Source organism: Astatotilapia calliptera, chromosome 7, assembly GCF_964374335.1.
Source record: "Astatotilapia calliptera chromosome 7, fAstCal68.1, whole genome shotgun sequence".
NCBI lineage: Eukaryota > Metazoa > Chordata > Actinopteri > Cichliformes > Cichlidae > Astatotilapia > Astatotilapia calliptera.
This window is the reverse complement of record NC_137428.1, coordinates 57,258,072-57,278,733: the sequence shown is the minus strand read 5'-3', so window position 1 is coordinate 57,278,733 and position 20,662 is coordinate 57,258,072. Positions and strand designations below refer to the sequence as shown.

General features: G+C 43.1%; 1 protein-coding gene across 2 annotated transcripts in view; it reads left to right on the top strand.

Annotated features, from left to right (window-relative positions):
- roraa (RAR-related orphan receptor A, paralog a) overlaps nt 1-20,662 on the top strand; it is a 188,049-nt gene that overhangs the window by 121,225 nt on the left and 46,162 nt on the right. The window contains exon 2 of one of the 2 annotated variants that reach the window (XM_026175912.2): nt 6,534-6,563. In XM_026175912.2, the coding sequence (XP_026031697.1) occupies nt 6,534-6,563 (30 nt within the window). Of the gene's footprint in view, nt 1-6,533; nt 6,564-16,978; nt 20,094-20,662 lie in introns of those variants that run through there. The other variant, XM_026175914.2, reaches the window with a different exon arrangement.

Here is a 20,662-nt window from a genome sequence, read left to right as displayed (position 1 = left end):
TGGAGTTTTCTGTACGCACTGTGTAAATAAAAATTAAAGAATGGGCTCGATTATGTTATTTTATGGAGGAGCACCATTTGAAATAAGCATCCCTCTGACAGAGTAGGGTATCTATTTAAACTTTATGTAGTTAGAGCCTTTATATATAAGTGTAAACACAACCGGTGGTGGTCTCTCGTGCTGTTCTGTGCAGCTCCGTAACAGTAAAGTAAGTCAGGGTGGTCTGCTGAATGCGGTTTGTCTTTATTTATGGTGCGGGCTGAAAGGCTATTGGGTTTCATGTGTGGTTGAAGCTGGATCATTGGGAGATTACTGCTGGGCTGGGAACCGACAGCGCACAGAGTACACAGAGGCCTGCCTGTGCTGCTGGCCTCTCTCTGACCACTGCCCAGGGCTTTCCTGCATCCATCAGGCCCCCTGGGACCAGCCCGCACTCGGAGGAGAATTACTGAATAGTATGTTAGAGCCAAGATCAGAACGAACAACATCAGAGCTGCAGAAACATAACCATTTTGGGGGGGTTTTTTTTGGTTTTTTTACCTGCAGTACAGTACTAAGTCACAAAACAATCTAACTGAATTGGATGGCTCAGCAGTTGCAGATTGAGCCGTTTCTTGTGTATTTGTCGATGTTTCCTGACCCTTTTTTTTCCATTGCGATGTTTCTTGGGCTTTTGTGCATGTTGTCCATAAGTATAGAGCGCTGTGACTTTGCAGCCACACATGTTAGTAAAAAACAGTAAAACAAACCGTAACGTCATTCAGTAATAAGCAGTCTTCTGTATATTTATTGTTGGGTGCTATTTGAAGAAAAAAACAGTCATTTAACATTAAACATAAAGGAAACGGATGAGGTCTAAACACCAATCAGTAAAGAGGACACATAAATACACGATAGAAGGTAAACAGCTCTGGAAGGTGGCCCGTAAGAAAGATTCAAATCATGGAAAAAATATAATCGTCGAAAAACAATGTCATGATCCAAACACTACAATTTTAATTTAAATTATATCTAAATTATATAAATATTTTTAGGAATCTGCCATCACAATGCGTGTACCGGTCTTTTTAGAATACAGAGTTGGTGTCAAGGTGGACACTGTTCTGGATTCTGTCATTTTTTTCATCTTAACCTGTGCAGCGGTGTCTTACCAATAACAATAGCACTTATCGCAGCGTTCCCTGCGGTACAATTAAAATTCCATCAGAGTCTTCATTCTGCCTCCAAGCCATGCCTGCTGTTTTTTTGGCCCTCCTGGGCCACGTCAATTCCTCTGCTGCAATGTATAATTCACGAGCCACCAAACAGTACTGAGAACTCACCTGGAGACTTGCAGGCCTAGCAATGCAGAACTGCTCTGGGGGAGATGTTGCACATGAACCTGGGGGACATTTGTAAGGGTCGAGGTGCGCCTGACACGAAGCCTCAAGTCAGCCAGGGCTTCTCCGATCTCAGGGTCATCCTGATAATGTCGCTCTTCCTTTGGGATCTACCACCTTCACGTATCCTTTTATTTTTTCCTGACCTTTCTTCTTTCGTCTTCTGAAAGACAGTTGTGGTGTCCTCTAAAACTAATTTGGATGTATATCTTCTATTTGCAGACAATTCCATAGTGATGCAATGAAGTAACCTGTAGAGTCTCAGAGTGGTTGCTTTTATTTAAAACCAATTAGAAATGACCAGAAATAACAGCGCCTGGAGACAGAGAAGTCATTTTTCTTTGGGCCTCCCCAGAGAGTTGGCCTCTCCATGGATTAAGTGTTTTAGTATATTAGGGGGCAGCTGATTAGAATCATTGTGCTTTTTTAATCATTAAATTTTTGCATGTATAGTTTATAGCTGTATAATAGCTAATAAGTCTAAGTGTGTCACAGAAAAAGGGGCGGATTGTTTAAGTGACTTTGTGTATGAAAGTTTCAGAAAGACTGCCAAAGAGGAGCACTGAGGTTCTTGAATCAGCTAAACCACATTTTTTGACTTTTGATGAGACGAGCATTAATTTAAGAGCGACCTTGCATTATATCTTTATGCTTTTAACAGCGCTTTGTACTGTCTAACCCGCTATGTTAGTTTTTCCCCCTTTAATGCATTCATGGATTGCTGACTACCTAAATGAGTCACCTAGCCCACTGAATATTCTAATTTCCTCCAAGCCTGAATTTGTACCACTGTTGAATTTCTTAAAAGCACAGCTCCAAAGATCACGTTTCCTAAACGATTCGAGCCGCTCGTTGGAGCTTTGTGATGGCTAAGAAGAGCAACACATTAATTATTTCTAATTATTTTCTCTCAGGAATGTAGCAGCAATTTGTTAATTGGGCAGGTAGCAGCAGTCAAGAGATGGACCGCTGAACGCGACCACATCGATCATTCTTAAGATGTTCGTCTTACCCACCATTATTAACCAGCAACCTCAGGAGTAGCCTAAAATTAACAGTCCCATACAGCTGCCATCATTAAGACAATAAGCAAAACGTTCCATTATGATCTGTGTTTTTCTATCTTCGAGGCCATATTAACTAATTAACTGTGGAGAGTGGATACTGCTAGCATTCCCAAGGCCTATGGTATTGACCCGTAATTCCAGTAGGTGTCTAGCCAGTCCCTCACTGGACCCTCACTGCCTCCTACTGCAATTGGGTCTGCAGCGGCGGCGCCGTCCTTGTGTGCGGCGGGCGTGCAGCAGCGGCATGTGGAGCAGGCAGCGGGAAGCGAGCCTCCCTGTCTCCCCAGACTGAACAGTGAATGAGGATAAGTGAGGAGCACCAGTCAATGAATCAAGCAGCAGGAAGGGAGCAGCCGGGGGGGGAGTGTGACGTCCCCACGGGAGAGGCCTCGCATTAGGAACTTCCTCGTCTGTGTGTTTCTGGCACAGGTTAAATGGATCGCTCCCATTAGCGCGCTGAGAGGACAGCTCCATTATATGAAGGAGACTGTAACTTTGAATGTCATGGTGCAACAACCCCAGAGCACGCCTCGTCTACCAGGGAGGCAGGGTGACAATAACCATCCATGATAATCATTCCCTGTCAGGCTTTAAGGAACCTGAAATTATGACGTACAGCCTGCCGTGTGCCTCAGACTTCATTACAGTGCTGTCACTTTGAGTCGCCTGCGATGGCACCGCACTCCACAGCCGGCTGCAGCGCTGTGACTGCCAAACCCCCGACTCACTCTCCTCCTGTTTAAGTGGCATGTTTACAGGATGTGTGCCCCCCTGCAGATAGATGTGGTGGAGGCTAACCTCCAGTCGTTTGCACGGTACCTCTCTTCCTCTATAGCATAGGCAGTGTCTCATGAGAACAAATGCTGAATTGTTTACCCAGGCAGGGGAAAGTATGACTGATCAAAGGCAGCGAAGAGTGTCCCTCCTTCCACTGTGACAAATGTATAATTTAGAAATTGGAATTCAGCTACAAGTTCACACAGGCAACAGCCTTTTAACTTGAATTTCTATTAACGCTCATAAACGCGCACAGTAGATGTTTAGAAAAGAAAATCCACAAGCTATACGTCTGTTTATAGCAGCCTGTTTATCAGCCAAGGAGAGTTTCACCTCCAGACTGACCTCTGAACCTGCCATCCAGTGGAGAAGACAGGAGCTGGCAGGCATTGCCAATGTCAGTGCCCAGAGCTAACTCCTTCTTTCTCACCGCCTGACTCATTCATTGGCTTTGTGGCCCCTTCTCCTTGCCACCTCCAATCACAGGGTTTTGAATGACACATAGAGGAGGAAGTGGGCCCACTAACCTCCCCTCCTACTTCTTCTAACCTGCATAGCAACAGGAAGGATGAGCCTTTGTCTGTATGGTGATAGTTTTATATCAGCACCCTGGAAAATATTACCGTGGGAGTAGTTTTGTTATCATTAGGCGTGCTGCATTAAGTAGATGGGAGTAGCACAGTAGTTGGTTGGAGCCCTTATTATTTACAGTGCAAATAATACAAGCTCTGCTGTCTTACCAGTTTCTGTGTTTCTCTCACTTTACTTACATTTACAGGCACAATATGTCTTTGGCTTTTGTCATTTTCAGCACATCTGGCTTATTTACAGTAACAAACCTGATAGCGAGTAAGCTGTGAAATTGTTGTTGTTGTTTTTAACTGTTTCTAGGAAATGTTTGCGTGAGAACACACACCAAAAGCATGTTGTAAACATTTCTACCGACTGCATATTATCATCTGCTATCAGTAAAAGTTTCATAATAGGTTATCGTGTGTGGGAAAAAAACGAGGCGACTGCAGGATGATTTAAATAATGCAGTTTTTCAAACACGCTGGAAATGCACTCGATAGGATTTTTTTTTTTTGTTGTTCCAAGTGAGCACACAAAAATTTTGGTGATAAGCTAAACAAAATGGTTTACTTCTGAAAATACCCTAAAACCTTTTATGGCAAATTCCCCTTTTGCATGGAGTTGACTTAATGAAGCATTTATGTGGTAGGCACAAGAGTGAGAACTGCTCTGCACCGAGTTCATGACGGCTTCAGTGTATCAGCTAGGCAATGAAGCAACGTAAAAATGATCAGGCAGGCAGACTGCAGCGCTGAAAACTTGAGTTTTAGAAGCATACGTCCTCACGTGAATGGTTTCTTCTTGACTTTGACTGCGAAATAGTCAGTGACAGCAAAGCATCTACTCAACATTATCAGTGTGGTCTGTGTGGCTAAAGCTGGGTGAAAGCCTCCACATGTACTGTATGTACACACCCTCACACAAGCTGTTTCTTTCACTTCCTCTGTCACAAACATTTCACAAAGCAAAGGGTTGTTTACAACTTTAAGTTCTCCAGCCAGGCCACCACACTTTTGTTAACACTTCAGAAGATGACAGATGAAAGCTGGAGGCAGTTGTTTTAAATTCTCTGTAACTTTTTGCATATTCTGTATGTTTTATGCATTTTGTAGATATATCGTGCCCTTAAATCAAATAATATCTTATATGTGTCATTGACCACACTCCTCTTGAAAGCTGTGAAGTGTCTGTTTTATGCAGTAGCGTAGGCTCTGACAGAAAGCCACCCTATTTGCTCTTTCGGTTTCTGCTAAGCACAGCCACTGTGTTCCTTCGTAGGTTAACGAGTTGTCTTAACCATCAGCCAGTTAGCTGCTTGATACAGTCCTTTGCAGCTGCCTTGTGCATAAGCTGAAGCTTAGAACAGAAGCTTTGACACTGCTGGTTTTTAATGAACCATCAGGTCTCGCTGGCTCCCATGTCATCTGATTTTAGTGCAGAATTAAGACTCGAGTACTGTTTATTTTCTTCTTGCGTAATGTCACAGTTGGAGAGAACAGAAGCTTTTGGCCCTGAGCAATGGAACAATGCTAGCTCCATCACAGGCTGCTGGCCCCTAGGTGACGGCTTTCCCTCTTCCTGCTCAGTGGAGTTGATATCAGCTATGTGTTTCTCTGTGTATGTCTATAGGAGACCGAAGGGCTTATTTGTTTTCCCCCTCGTTGCACTTTGACTCGTTTCCCCTCAAACGTGTCTCAAACATTGTTATCTCTGGCCAGACGCCTTTTTTCACAGAGAGTTATTGAATCATGTCAACTTGCCGTCCCCCGAGTTTCAAATGCAAGCTGTAGAAAAATTAGCCATTGCTTCCGCATGACAAGTGGGATCTATTAGTGTGCTCTCGTCCTGCAAAGCATGAGCATCTTAGGGGCCGCAGGGGACCTCGGCTGGCTGTGTGCTTGTCCGCGTCAGGCTCCTGGGGCATTAGACCAATGTTGCAGACAGGAGAAGGAGCCAGAGCCAAAAAATTAAAAAAAATAAAAACCCCAAAGTGGCTCACTCAAGGAGCTGACACCTGAAGGGGTGAAGATGGGAAGTATACGTTGCGGTTGCAGTACAGCCCAGGTTTGACTCAACCTGGTCAGACTGCCTGCTTCTTATAAGCCGTTTGTACCCACATTGGCACTGCTTATATCTGTTCTATAGTGTATCCAATCGTTTCTCTCTTTGATCATGTTACAGTTTTTAAAATGGAGACTCTGTCACACATTAAGAAGGGAGTTTTTGTGAGCCATCTCTTTGCCTCCTGAGCCGGTCAGACGAGCGAGGGCTTACAATTTATTTACAAAATAACTTCAAAAATCCCTTTTGTATTGAAACCGTTTAAATAAAGGATTAGCTAACATTAAGGTCAAAATGCCTTTATCTCCCTCAGGGCCAGTGGCTTAGTCATGCACTCGGACCCAATCGGAGAGGAGACTCAACACATTAGCATTCCAAATGTTTTTTTTCCCTTTAGTTTGAAATTTTATTCACTGCCTGAAGAAAATGGGGTTTCAGCCACCTTGTCATAGATGTTGCTATAGAATGGCCCTAAGTTAAACACCAGCCTACACACATAATTACTCAGGGCCACCTAAGTGACCTTGGTCTGTTGCAATCTGTTGCAACACAGGGTTTCCTTCTTTGCTGCTGTTATCATATTATAAGTTATTAATAAGAGCCCCATGTGAATAGTTCATGTCATTTGTTTTTTTAAATATATTTTCTCATTTTTATTTGCTTTTTTTCTTCACAGGTATCTCAGTAACAAAGAAGACACATACTTGTAAGTACAATTTTTATTAATGTGGTTTTTATTCTACTACAATTTTAAGACGGTAAAAGTGATACTTAATTCAAAGAAGAATCCCATACTTAATGTGAAAAACAACAACAAACAACCCCTTGCCTCATGTATAGTGGAGATGGTGAGATCATTATGTTTGTGTCTATGTTGACTCTTTTTCATCATTGCCTATAAATGTGCTGTTGTCTGCCTACTACTGTCATAAATCAAGGCCTTCAATTAGATTTCTGTTCATCCACTTTCACTGTTTTGTATCTCTCCGTCTCCATACTGGAGAGAATATGATGATAACCCCAGAGAGGAAATTAAAATGCTATGCAGTCTTATGACTGCTTGGTAATCATGCACATTTGAAGCAGACAGTGTGGTGAAGCACCTCTTTGTTTTCTGCAAGGCCTTGCAGCTGAAAAACACGGATGTGGTGCAGCGTGGTGGTTTCTAACCTCTGAGGCTGCATTAACTACCAGACTTTGTGTTCTTCAAGTGCAGATCCTATCACTAAAATTGAAAGATACAGACACTGTATGTGACACATGTATCACATGCTAGATGCAAGGCTCCTTTTGTGCAATACAACAATAGTACACAGCCTTTTCTTACCACCGCTGCCTTTTCAATTTCGGTGCGCTTATGAAGAATTAATGAGCAGTCAAACCTGCAGAAATCAATGATTTCCAAGAGATTTGTACTGTATTTTGACACATGTGAAGTGCAATCGAGAAAGCATGTAAAAACGCTTTTGTGCGGTGTTCTGCAGTGTGTCTGTACATGCGTGTACATCCATATGTGTGTTCATACCCCACTGTGTGAATGGAAGAAACTAGCCCTGAAGGCTATCCTTTCTCTCTGATCACTCTGATGAAACTTGTGGAGAGGGAAGGCCAGGGGGCTTTTCTGTAAGAGCGGTCGGAGTGTTTCAGATTGTGAGAGGCTGCATCTCCCCCTGTTAAACACCCCGGCTCTTTCTTACATCAGACAGCAGGGCAAAGGGATATGATCTTCAGTGCTAGACAGCTCTACCTTACTCAAACAGCCCCGTCAAAACAGCAGCATGGTTGTGTGTTAAGCTATTTGCTTGTCTGGAGGGGCTATGGTATTTTTTTTTATTTATTTATTTATTTTTTGATGCGTGTGTCAGTGTTCATGTTTGTGTCAGGATATCTTCAAGGTAGAACAGAAACGCTTTGACCCGCCATCCACCACCCCGCTATCTTAATTAGTGCGGCGCTAAGCACCTCTACACTGGAAGGGGGCTCAAATCAAAGAGCATGATTTAGGAGTCTTGGGTTCAAAGCCCTGGGCAGAGACTGGACTACGCTGTCTCATTTCAGTGAGAAATATTCAAATCTTATCCATGTGCGGAAATCAAAGTAAAGCCCCTTAACAAGTAGTTGATTGCTGTGCCTTACAGACAGGAAGCGGCTGTGGAGCCTCGTCAGAGCTGCGTGCACAAGAAGAAGTTCAAGGGCCAGTTAATGGTCATTGAGAATGCGGGCGGGCGGACGGTCTGAGAAGCCTGGTGATTATATGGCTGGTGGAGTAATAATGAGGGAGATGGCTCTGCCCTGCATGGTTATAGCCAAGATGTAGATCTATTTCTGTTCCCGGAGTGAAAACATTGGCTTCCCCAATACGCCAGTCCGCGCTGCCACGCGTAATGTGAGCTTGGCAGCCTTGATTTCATGTGCATATGTGTGCAAGTATGTTAGTTTCTGTGTGTGTGTTTAGGAGGTCTTCTCGGTCCAACCCGGACCACAGGGATGGGCTGTGTCTCTGACTAACTCCCCACTCTGCCTGAGTGATCAAACTGCTGGAAGCTCCCCGCCATGCCAGTCCCCTCATCAATATAAATTACAGGGGCAGCTGTTCACTGGCAGACTCCTCTCCTTTCCTTTCCTCGCCTCTCCTCTCCTCTCGTCTCTTCTCCTCTCCTCTCCTCTCGAACCCCCTTCATCGCTAATCATTGAGCCATCAGAAAGTGAAGTATTCTAGATGAAAACAGATACTTATATCATTGTGTCATTGACTGTAATGTCCTCTCCCCATTCAGGACTTACATAGATTTATTGTCTGAGCCTCTTTATCTGTCTCCCCCTTTCTTTCTTCATTTCCTCAAAGGGGCTGTCCCTCGCCATCACTTCTTCTTACAACAAAGCTTCAGTTCTGAGCAAGAAGTCAGCTGTGGTTTTCCTGCACCTTTCCCTGGCAGTTTTACATCTGTTTTATGGACTCTCTGAGTAGCAGTTGATTTACGCACTTGTGACAAATTAAAGGAAAACCCCGAACGCGTAACGTCTGATTCAACAGCGCTTTTGTATGCTGTTGGGGGATTTTGCTGGCTCCACTTGTCCTTGCTATAACCCCCCAGCACATTTCTTGTTGGTTTTTCCCTTTCATTTCTCCTTCCATCTTTATGTCTCAAACTGCCCATGTCAGGAAGAGGTGACAGTAAAAGATAATTAAATTTTGCACTTTTTCCCCCTCTTGCGTTGATGTTGGACACCAGATATGTCTCTTCACCTTCTTCTACCTCAGCGGGGCTGTTTTGCTGTGAGATGACTTTCTGTTTGGACCTGTTGAGAGAGATGGTGTGGAGCGGAGGCTCAGATGCAGTAGCTGATTACACTGAGATTAGGCGTCTCACCTCTAATCTACCATCAGCAGTCTGGGTCTCACAGCTCAAATAGCAGAGCACTAGCTAACACATACACACGCAGGTCGTGTGGACAGGATGCTCTTGCTTGAACAGAGCAGATCTCATGATTACTTAGAGCTAATCCTCCCTGTCTTTCTCACTTGCAGCTATAGATTTACAGTATACTGATTGTTTGATGACTGTTCAGACCATAATTCGCAGCAAGACAAAGATCTGCAAATCCACTTGTAGTTGCACAGCTTTATCTATGAAAGCATAAATAGAACATCCATAACAATATAATAACACCCAAATATATCTAAATAACAGAACCATCAGACAGCCAGCACAGAAAATTTTTAAAAGTAGAAAACTCTTTGTATAGCTAATTTAGCTGAAAAATATATTATTCTTAATTAATCCTGTCATGGTATTGTGATATATTTATCAGTGTTTACATTATTATACCAGTGTCAGTGTGTAGCAGTCTATGTGTAATATATCTGACTGGGAATAGACTTACCAGAGGGAGGCAGTAGTACAAATGTAACCCGGGGAAAGGAGAAAAAGAGACAGACGATTTCCTTTCATCGGTCCACAGATACATTTTGGAGAGCCCCGCGTTTCTTTTCCCCCCTCACCCTATATTTATCTCCATTGTGTTGGTAGACTTCTCGCACTGATTGAGAAACATGGCCTCGCTCATGAATCATCATTTATTTACTAGCAGCTTTTATTGAGTTTCTCTCGTCAGCGATGTGCATTCATATACTAATAGTACGGCTAATCTGTTCCAAAAGAAACCCGATGATTCAGACTCTTCTGCGCTGCTTTCAGTTCCGAGTTACAGAGAAATTATATCGCCCATTGATGCGCTCTCAAAGTTATAAGAGTCTGTAGACTTCATGTCTTTGTTTTGTGTGTGGGGTTTTTTTTTCTTTTTCTTTTTACAGAACACTCTTAAAAGTTGACTGATACATGTTTTTAAAAAATATGCTAACAGGCTTATTAATCCCAATAATGCAGTCTGTCTTCACATAACACAATGACAGTTTTCCCCTTGTGAAGAATCTACTTTATTAAAAAAAAAAATGCCATGGCAGATCCGGCTTGGATGTCTGAGTTGTAGAATGTTAATGCACTGGCTCTGTGAGTCGAGGTATTTTCAGCTAATCAAACATGAGATTTATGGTACTTAATAGTGCTGTACATTGCCAATTTAGGAGAATAATATGTCCCAGTTGCTGTCTAATTTTGCTTGGCAACAGGCGCACTCCTGTGGAATCGCCCAGGGCAGTGTGAGTTGTCTCTGCATAGCTCAGTGTTCCATGCTCAGTGGTTGTTTGAAGGTATTTCATCACATTGTTGCCTTGATTCAGCTCTGTGGGGATTTGTTAGTTGCACTCATGTGGGAAGTGCATCCAGTACATTGTTAAGCTAGGGCTGATAATGAAGATCAGCCAGCCAGAGTCCCCTGAGCTAAGCGGAGAGAGATAGTCTAGTGAGACGCGCTGCTACAGACATAGTGGAGCAGGACGAGCGCACGCAGCAATACGTACAGACACAAAGGAATCATCAGCACAAAAACATACAACACCGAACCGCGCTGTACTGTGGTGCACTGAAAAACACAATGCAGTACAGAGTATTGCATAGGTAGATTATGAAATCCATTATAATCTGTTCTTCTTACCGGCCATTTTCCTGAATTTGTTAAATTGGCATTATGATGTTTAAACATTAGTTGAGCAATAACGCAGTCATTTTAATGTTGTGGGGGGTTTTTTGGGTTTTTTTGTTGGATGTGAAATTGACAATAAAAAGGGCCTCACAACACACCGCCTCTATTTCACTGGAAAGTTATTTGATTCTCAGCATGGTACTAGAACTGGTTGTTTCCTCTTCTCCCACAGCAACATTGAATGCTTAAATTGACACAATATTTTTCTCTCTCTGTGTACTGTAGGTTATGTTTTCGTCTTACTCTATTTGTTTGTTCCACAAAGGGAGTATTTTCTTTTTGGACATTTTGGTTTAATCTATAATAGATGGCTTTTTTTTTCTGAAATAGGTCAGTGTAATCACAACAGTGAGGGATGGACAGTCACTGTAACAGGGAAATCAATAGAGCTATCTATTTGTCGTAAACCAGGCCAACATGATTTTTCTCTATTTTTTCCCTCCTGCCTTGTCTTTTCCTCTCCAACTCAATATGGCAGGTCCTCATTTTTCAGTAAAAGCATTACGTCTGCCATTTTGTAAAATTGCAAATGGCCTTTTGTGCGTGCACTTTCTTTGCATAAGTTTCTGGATGTAAAGTCTCTTCGTCTTATCACCTCCGAGGGGCCCTGCTTGTTTTCTAAGGGGAAGTGTGGTGAGGGGAGCCGTAGGGGTGCAAGACCGCTTCTTGTCGGGGGGGTTGCTCTGCTTTTGTTGGCGCATAATCTGGTTCTTCTCGTGGTGCCGGCTCTTTCAGAAAATTTGAGCTTGAGTGAAGAGACACCTCGTCAGCTTTTCCTCACCTTTTTTTCTTCTTCTTCCTTTTGTGTCTCACACAAAACCGAAAGCACTGTCTTGAAGCGTTGTCAGACTGGAAAACAAGAGTAAGTGACATGTGACAAGGACACAATGCTCGGATGGGCCAGCCAAAGTAAGTGGCCCCATCTGCTGCGGGCGATTTCTCTTATGCCGGCTGTCTGCCGCCTCAGGTGAAGGGGCCAAGGAGCGAGGGGCTGTGCTGGGATGGTGGCTTCTGCCAGGCGAAGCAGTTGGCATGGCTGGGAGGGCACGGCTGGCCTCTCGCTCGCTGCGGCACGCAGTCAACCAGCATTTGCAAAAGTGCAGGTTAGCCGTCTCTCATCGGGTTTCCAATGCCTCATCACTTTCCTATGGTGTATACACATTCGGCATAGGACAGGAGTGTCAGCATGTAATGAAAGGTTTGATTCATGGAGGGCGACAGCTGCAGAGGTCACAGAGCTCTATAAGATATGATCCTCACTAATGCTGATGGGGAAATTTTAAATGATGGGTCCATAATTTGACGTGCCTTCCTCAGCTTTCACTGAGCTCTTCATTGATCAGTGTGTTTATAATATTGTTGGTCTTTTCATAGAAGTTATGCAAAAGGAAAGTGAAGCAAAATCAATTTTCTACTCTTTTCAATTTTTTAGCAATAAAAATCGACAGTTTCGTGCATTAACAAAAACAAATATAAACAAATATGTGCCATCAAAACAGCTACTGCATCATGAAAGGAAAAAAGATAATTTCAAGTGAGGATCAGAACTTTACAACAAATAAGCTGTTCAAAAAGTAAAGGAGAGGAGGGAAAATAAACTTCCTACACAGAGACGAAAGCAGACGTGCTCACAAAAGCTTTTGGTGATGTTATACATTGACATTTGTGCTGATCGCATTGTGCCCATTTTGTTGAATCTGCTTTATTAGAGGAATGCTGTTTTTTGTTTTTTTTCCACGTTGCTATTAATTTGTGTTTCTGTGGGTGTGCAGCGCGAGAACAGAGAGATGTGGTTAACCCATTGTGAAGTTAGCCGTCATCATTAAGATTCAGGAGATAACAGGCATGCGGATTTCTACTGCTCAGCATTATAGGATCCCAGACATCAAAGGCAGGTTTTCATTCTACTGTGTCTGCTGCATGGTGAAGGAAAGAAGAAGAAAAAAACAGGTAAGGAGATATGGAGTCAGGAAAATAAAGCAGATTTTGAGTGGAAAGGAGCGCGTGTATACTGTACAGAGGTATGCAGAGGCAGGTGACACAATGCTCAGTGATCTGTTTGATGCCTCAGATGGTCCCTCCTGCATAGTTAGCCCTTTGCTAAATTGGCATCCACTCTGATTAAGTGGCACAGCCCTTAATAACACCATGGTTGACCTCAAACTGGCTTACTTTTAAAGATCAAGTTCATTCCTCAATGTGGTCATTAAAGTTCAGGTGACTCAAAACAATTCATTTGTGTTGTTTTGGTCATTATTTGCCATCTCTGTATTTTTACCTGCAACACAATTTTCTGTGTATACCTCCTCCTTTCATTTGTAATCGATATATAAAAGTGCTGTGAATATTTTTTTTCTTTGTACAAATCTTGTAATAGTATTTCCAGGTCTGTTACACAGATATAACAATGAAGTTCCCCTTAATTCAGATTACTTTGTCAGTCAGCGTGGTGCCATTATGTGCCATTACATCAGTGTGAGCTGTTCTACAGTGAGAGTATTGAATGTACAAGAGCGAGAAATACGCTGTTCTCCAGTATTGTGCTGGATTACAGAATCAAGGTCGACTCACAAGACACAGAGCAGCATTATCCCTTAATCCTGTGTTTTGGTTTCAAATAGCCTTTTTACACCTAATCTTCACAAGTAAAATGACAAACATGAATACAGAGGTAGGTATTTAAATGTGCATTACCTGCAATGTTAAGGTCAAAGGCTTACGCTGACTCAAAGTGGCTGTATATTTTGTGACGGAACAGACAGCCATTTGTTATTTTGTTGCTGCTTTATTACGGAATACTAGGGAGTCTTGTGATGAAATTCCCGCAGGGAGTTTCAGATGGGTAAGTGTGGGAACTTTTTATCCAAACTGCGACTCGGAGCTTGTTTGTTTTTGTGCCATTTTCTTTGTAAAAACGTTCAATGAAAATAAGATTTCCGCCTCACTTTAACCTCTCAACAAGTTGTGGCTTTCCGTACTTGGCCGCTCAGAGGACAGGCTTCACTGAGTCAACAGATATAGCGACTATAGCGAAGGCTGTGCCTCCCCTTGACCAAACTGGTCTTAGTGTGTCCGTCAGGCTCAGCTGTGGCAGAGCTGGAGGAAACTTAAAGGTGCTGTGAAAGACTAAAAGTGGGCCAGCCGCTGCTGCCTCCTGTTGACCTACCTTGTTCAGAGGGTCCAGGTACAGACTGATGACAGGACTCCTCCTCAGCGGACCACATTACTAATGTGTGAGGGTGCAAGAGGAACACATCCAATGATGAATCACTCCCCTGCACCCATGGCATCCTCATAAGTCAAGAGTAAAAGTGTTGAGAGTGCGCTCAGTAAAGAGATCCTTCGCACTGTCCACCGTAGAGCAGCTCGATCCCGGTCCGCTGGAAGAAGGGAAAGGGGGAAGGCTAAGTGGTGCACATCACGCATAGCCTGAAGATCTCCCTCAATCTTGAGGAAAAACATTAGTCCCTCGAGTGGGTCACTTGTTTTTTTTAAAGCTCATAGAACTCAGGAAAAGTTACTTTCATGCTTGACCAGAGCTGTATTTTAATAAATGAGAGTAATCTACATTGTGTTGATGTGGAATGCCTCCCTGGACCTACATTACCAGAAGTCACAGAGAGAACATTAAATGTGTGTTAGTTTAAGCTAAAAGGGTTTTCTTCTGAGGAACAAAAAGGCGCTCCCTCATTATTCACTTTGTTGTTTCAGAACTTTGTGTGTGTTTTTTCTTTGGAAACAACTTTTTGGATGCAAATCTTGTACATCAGGTTGCTCCTCTGTTGTCTTCTTCTAGCTTTGAGCCAGAAGGTTAAACTATTTTAGTTTACACGCCTGCCTCCCCCTAGAGCTGATGTCAGGCTTTACTGGTGATGTTGGGGGAGTGAGTAAGTTTGGCGCTAGGTAATACATCACACACACCAGGGGGTCTCCCTGGTATGCTCCTCAATAATGAAGTTCATTCGTTAACTTCTCCCTCAAAGGCCAAGTTACCCCGCTGCCCTTTTCAGCAGCCATTGCAACTCTTACCAGAGTCACCCTACTAACAGAGTGAGAAAAAAAACATCATCATGCTTTTCTCCTTGACAGACTCAGTGGTTGCCTTTGCAGAGCATGAAGAATAAGCAGCTCCATTACCAATCCCTCATGCCTGGTTATAGCCATAATTATCACAGGGAAAATGACCTCCTCTGTTTGGTTTGCCGTAGAGGGGCTGCGCCTTCCTAATCACCTCCTTCTTCCCTCCTATCGTCCTCATGCCATGGAGATGGAGCTGGTTTTGGGGGAGTCTTGCCAGTTCATTAGAATTCACAGGGTTCCACCTCCCTGCCTAGCCAAGCTAAGCCTCTCACACAGGCTGCCATGCCTGTGATAATCTCCTCTCCTCGTTCCCTTTCGCTTCTTCTTTCTCTATCCTTCTATTCCTTTCCTTTCTGTCCCCAAGGGCGGCCTCACACAAAAGAGATGCAGTACAATTCATTGATAAATCTGATTTCTATTGACCTATTGAAAAATTGTTCCGGGAGATGTGTGGTAGTGCTCCGGCAGTGTCCACGGGCTCACTTTGCCGCCACATTTCCATATAACAAAATAAATAAATAACCCGATTTATACTGGTTACTTAAATGACGGCCTCTATTCAACAGCTTTGCGTGTGAAGTTGGTATTTTTTTCAAGGCTGATTCGACCAATTGAACATCCATTTAATCACTTTTTCTTACTCTAGAAACACCCAAAATAACCAGAAATAGCCTCGCTTTAAATCTTAAATAACAAGCAAATAAAAAGGCAGCTGAGAGCAGTTCTTTTCCATTGTAATTTATATTATTGTCCCCATCATCTTGTCATCACCACATCTGTACCTTGAGGAGATCATTTAATGTGGAACAGGCATGTAAGGATGCCTTAAATGAAGCGAGACTTGGTCAGTCCGTGGAGAATAAATCGGCTTAGCTGTAAAAGTGACACAGTACTTTTAATTTTTTTGACAAAAACGTGATGATTCAGTTGATTTGGAAAACTGGACTTGTTCTTTTTCCTTCAAAAAATATTTAAATGAAGTCTATAAATAACTACCTGTAAAACAAAAGGCTATAGCCCTGTCAGCCATTCACTATAAGTGCTGTGTTGTTGATTCTGATTACATGACAGTTGACAGGTGTATACTTCACCTATGTAGGAATGAATTGCTTTCATGCCTTTTGCTTTTGACCCTACTATTCTATAAATATTGTGTTTGTGTGTATTTGTATTTAGAGACAGACTAGGGCTGATCTGGCCCTGGGGCTGCTGTGCATACAAAGGAAGGGCAGTGTATATCGTCATCTGATCTGAGAGGAACTTTAAAAATTTCGAAAGTACATTACTTACCTGCAGCTGCTACTTTGCTTAGAGGAGACATATTGCACTGCTTTGTGGAAAATCCATTAGCGGTAATGAGTTAACAGCATTTCCTGTAGCTACATGTGCTATGAAATGCTGGCACAGCAGTGGCATGAATGGTTTTAAATTCACACCTTTCTTATTTAAACTTGTCTTTAAATGCAACCCTCCGCAGTGCTCTGGACGTAACCCAATAGTGTCCTCTATTTTCACTGAAATAGGTATTTCCTTTGTTGTCTGTGTGATTTATTGAAGTCTTCCCACAAGTGGAAGCCCCCAGGAAATTGCCTGGAATGGCCTTAAATTGGTTTATGATTGCGTGGTGTGGGCCGGTGCTGTTATGGTTCTAATATTATGCCCTCCACTCCTTGGCATCTATATTAAATTGATCTGTATTGTTTTCATGGAGTGCCTGTTGGAGCTTGTTAATTCTGCCGCTGCTTCAGGCAGGTGGTGTAGCTCCAAACACCCAGGTGGCGCGGTGGAATATAAGCCTCGGCTCTCTAAAATATCTCACATGACTGGGACGCAAAATGAGTAAGTCCAAAAGTGTTTATCTTGCGGGGTTAACGGCTGCGGAGCGGAACACCACGCAGCCGACTGGGTCCGCGCTCTTAAGAGGCGAGTCCAGAGTTGTAAGAGTTAACGTGGATCAGCTGCATGGTGAGCCTGTGCAGGGAATGGCTACTGACAGACTGCTAATGAGGCCATTATCAGGTCTCGTCCTCTTCTCTTCTCCCGGGGCACCGGTGGATGTTCTGTACCACATCTCAATTGAATTTCATTCCACAGGGCTTGTTTACGGTAAATACATTTGCTTGAATTAATCCACGAGGAGTGTGAGATACATGACTCGGCCAGTCTAAATGCAGAAATTTACTGTGTTGTGTCCGCTTCAGTTCAGTGTCAGCATCCACTACCAAGACTTTTTTTTCCCCCCTCAGGGATATAAAGAAATTATCAGCTAAAACAGTTCTATTGAGGGCTCCACATCGCTGCATTAATACCCATAGACAGCTGACCATCAGTCCCTCTGTGGCTTAATCAATACCCTAATGAGCAACTATCAGCAGCGTATTGGCATACTGTCACTGGTAATGTGAAGCAGTCAAGGAAGTGTGTGATCAAAAGCTAATGAACCAGCCTTGCTGGAAACATTTGTCCTTAGGGAAGCTTCGGCTTTTAAGCACAATTATATACAGTTGGAGGCACTATATTTGTTGCATGGCTGACAGACAGAGCAGCAGCAGCAGCGTCTTTTTCCAGTTTCACTCTGTATGATCCACATAAACACTGTCAACTGTTCTTTTATTGAACATTTTTTTTGCATTGCAAGAAGGCTGAAAAGGAGGACTGAGTGTACAGTGTGACCCTTATTTAACCTTGCAATTTACACAAAAGCTCTGTATCTTGTGTTTCGTTTTTATGTAGTTTTTTATTCATATTAATTATATATATATTTATATATAGAGAGAGAGAGAGAGTTACACGTCTCTATTTTGCTGTAGCATTTAACTTTGTTTTCTTTTCTTTTCTTTTACGAGGAAACAAATAGGTTTTATTAGAAGCACGGCTATTTCATTTTCATGGTTATTTTATGAACCTCTCTCTCTTGTCAGAAGCTATTCGTCACATTCACGCTGCAGAAACATAATGTAGAAAGCATGCACTCCTTTCAGCTCTCTCCTGATGCTCAGGTTGGAGTACTGTATGGGTGTTGTCCTTCTCTATGTCCCTGCTATCATATTGTGCTTGTTTGTTTCCCCTTAACGGTACCTCGGTGTTATGTCCCAGTGTGTCGCGCCGTGCTCGGTTCCAGAGAGTCTGATGCAGCAGCCAGTTTCTGAGAGACAACCACAGATAGTGACAGTTAAACCTGCTTGTGCGTGGGCCTTCGCCCTCTGACTCATCTGTTGAACTTTGAAGATCTTGCGGGGAGATGCCTACATCAAAATGAGAGGACTGTACCTTCTGTTACATCATATTGTTTCGAATAGTTTGCCGTGCATGCGTGTCTGCATCTAGTTTGTATACCAGGCACGCTCCATTTGATTCTATCAGCCTCTGAATGATATTTTGCTCATTAGACAGTGTGCAATAAGAGACCAGTGTTGACACAACCTGAGTTAATGTGTTTAGAGACTCTAATGGATCATAGAGGTGCTAATGAAACATTGTCATGGGAAGATTTATGTTGCAAGCTGCTGAGTTCTCATTTCCATTTTATATGTGGTTAGATGTACCTTTATTCAATGAGCAGTACACAGCGGAAGACACCAAATGAATATAGATATTTCAAGTGTAACGTGGGAATAAATAATTCAATTTCATGTTGCAACTGCTTTGTTAAGCAGTCGTAACAGGAGGCAATTCTCTATAATTCTGTGGCGTGGATACAGTGGGGTTAATAAAAGGTTTAGTAAAATGAAACAAATATAGAGAAGTTGAGAAAACGAGGGTGTAAAATTCACATTTCTACATGTGAAATATTGACTTTGTAAAAAAAAAAAGTAAAAAAGAAATGTAAAAAAAAAAATCACTAGTTTATTTTTTAGATGTGAAATATTGCAGTGTTTGAAACCGAAGCTGTGTGATGTTTGTCTTCAGACAAGATGATACCAGCACCAGCTTATTCGTGGAAATGCCAAATGGTTATTGGCCAAGGCTGGATTGCAGTAAAACCAGAATATTGTATCAGAGAGAGGCAGCTGGTTAGGAGTCAGAACAGATTATCATATGAGAGAGGATGAGTGAGGAGGAGGAGGGGAGGAGAGGATCGGAGAGAGAGGGAGCGAGAGAGAGAGGTAGAGACTGGAATGGAAAGCAGGGGGCGAGAGTGAGGGGCAAAAAGGAGGACGAGACGGAGAAGTGATACCAAGAAACTCATCGCCTGGTCGCGATGGGGTGGGGGGGATCATCCAAAAGCCTTCCGTCAGTATCTATATCGCCTCCTTCACCTGTCTGAAGGGGTGTGTGTGTGTGTGTGTGAGAGAGAGAGAGAGAGAGCTGCATGCAGGTCCTCTGAGAGGTCAGAGGAAGATGCTGAGGCTCCACTCATCTTCTCTCTGTGATGGGCCCACTGCTGCTTGCCGACATCTGGCCTCACACTGATCACTCATATCTACAGACAGGGAGGTGGAGAAGAGCGGGGCACTTGTATCACCAAGTCACAGAAAAAATTACACTTCCTCTGTCATCCATTCTCACTGCTCTCTTTTCTTTTCTTCTTTTCTTTTTTGAGTCACCAGTCTGTTGTCTTCCTGTCCCTCCTCTCTTTTCTTAGCCTTCACATTGCACAGTTTTAAAGGCAAAACAAAAGCACAAGGTGCAGAACCAGAATGTGATTTTTTTTTCTCTCTCTTTTTTTTTATGCGAGAGCTGGTTTTGTCTTTACCCTTGCACTAAAAAGATAAGACGCAGATAGTTAAGAGTGTGCTGTGTCTAGCAAAGCTGGTATACACGGCTCCGACTGCAATCAGTGGGAAGAGGGCCAGCTTCCCTGCCTGAGCTCTCAGCGCCCCTACTGGCTGCATGCTGTGCCAATCAAAGGCTAGTGGGTGGGGAGCAGTCAGACATGAACACTGATGTCACAGTCACATGGATTCTGGTGTGGTCATGCTCGGAGGCTGAGAGACAGAGCTGTGCTGGCCAGCTGCTGCTGAGACAGCAGTGGAGGGCTTTGCGCTGGTGATAGTTCTTCTCTTATGGACTCGAAGCTCAATGATGTATTTTGTGATTTCAGCTATGAAAGGTAAGAGCACAATGCATGCCGATCGCGCACCCAGAGTAACAAGTAGGGAAGTACGAGTACGCTATTCACAGCCTGCCAACTCTTTGCATTTCATTTGCAAGGCATGAGTGTGACAGAGAGAGAGAGAGAGAGAGTGTGTGTGAGGGGGAGAGAGGAGGGGAGGGAGAGATACGGTAATACATTGCTTCTGATTGTGTCCAAGTCAGTTAAGCTTTTCTAATATGTCTGTCCGTGCACTTCGAGAATTTCTGCTTTGAACTCTCAGAAAGAAAGAGATGGCGCAATAGGAGCAATTTGCATCTTCCAAAAAATAAAAATAAAGAAAATAAAAATTAAAGGTTTGCTTTCATTTTTTTATTTACAGTGTGCGTTTTGTCGCTGCAGGTTTGCAGGATGCTGTAGAAAACCACAGCCGGTGCAGCTTTTTTTCCCACTAGTTCGTCTATTACATGAAATAGCTCCAGGGTTTCAAGAGTAGAAGTTTTTATTGGCGTAGATGCGAGGTGGCATGCGATGGAGAGGGGGCTTGGGTTGGAGGGGTGTTTTTTTTTTCTTCTTAATCCTGTCGT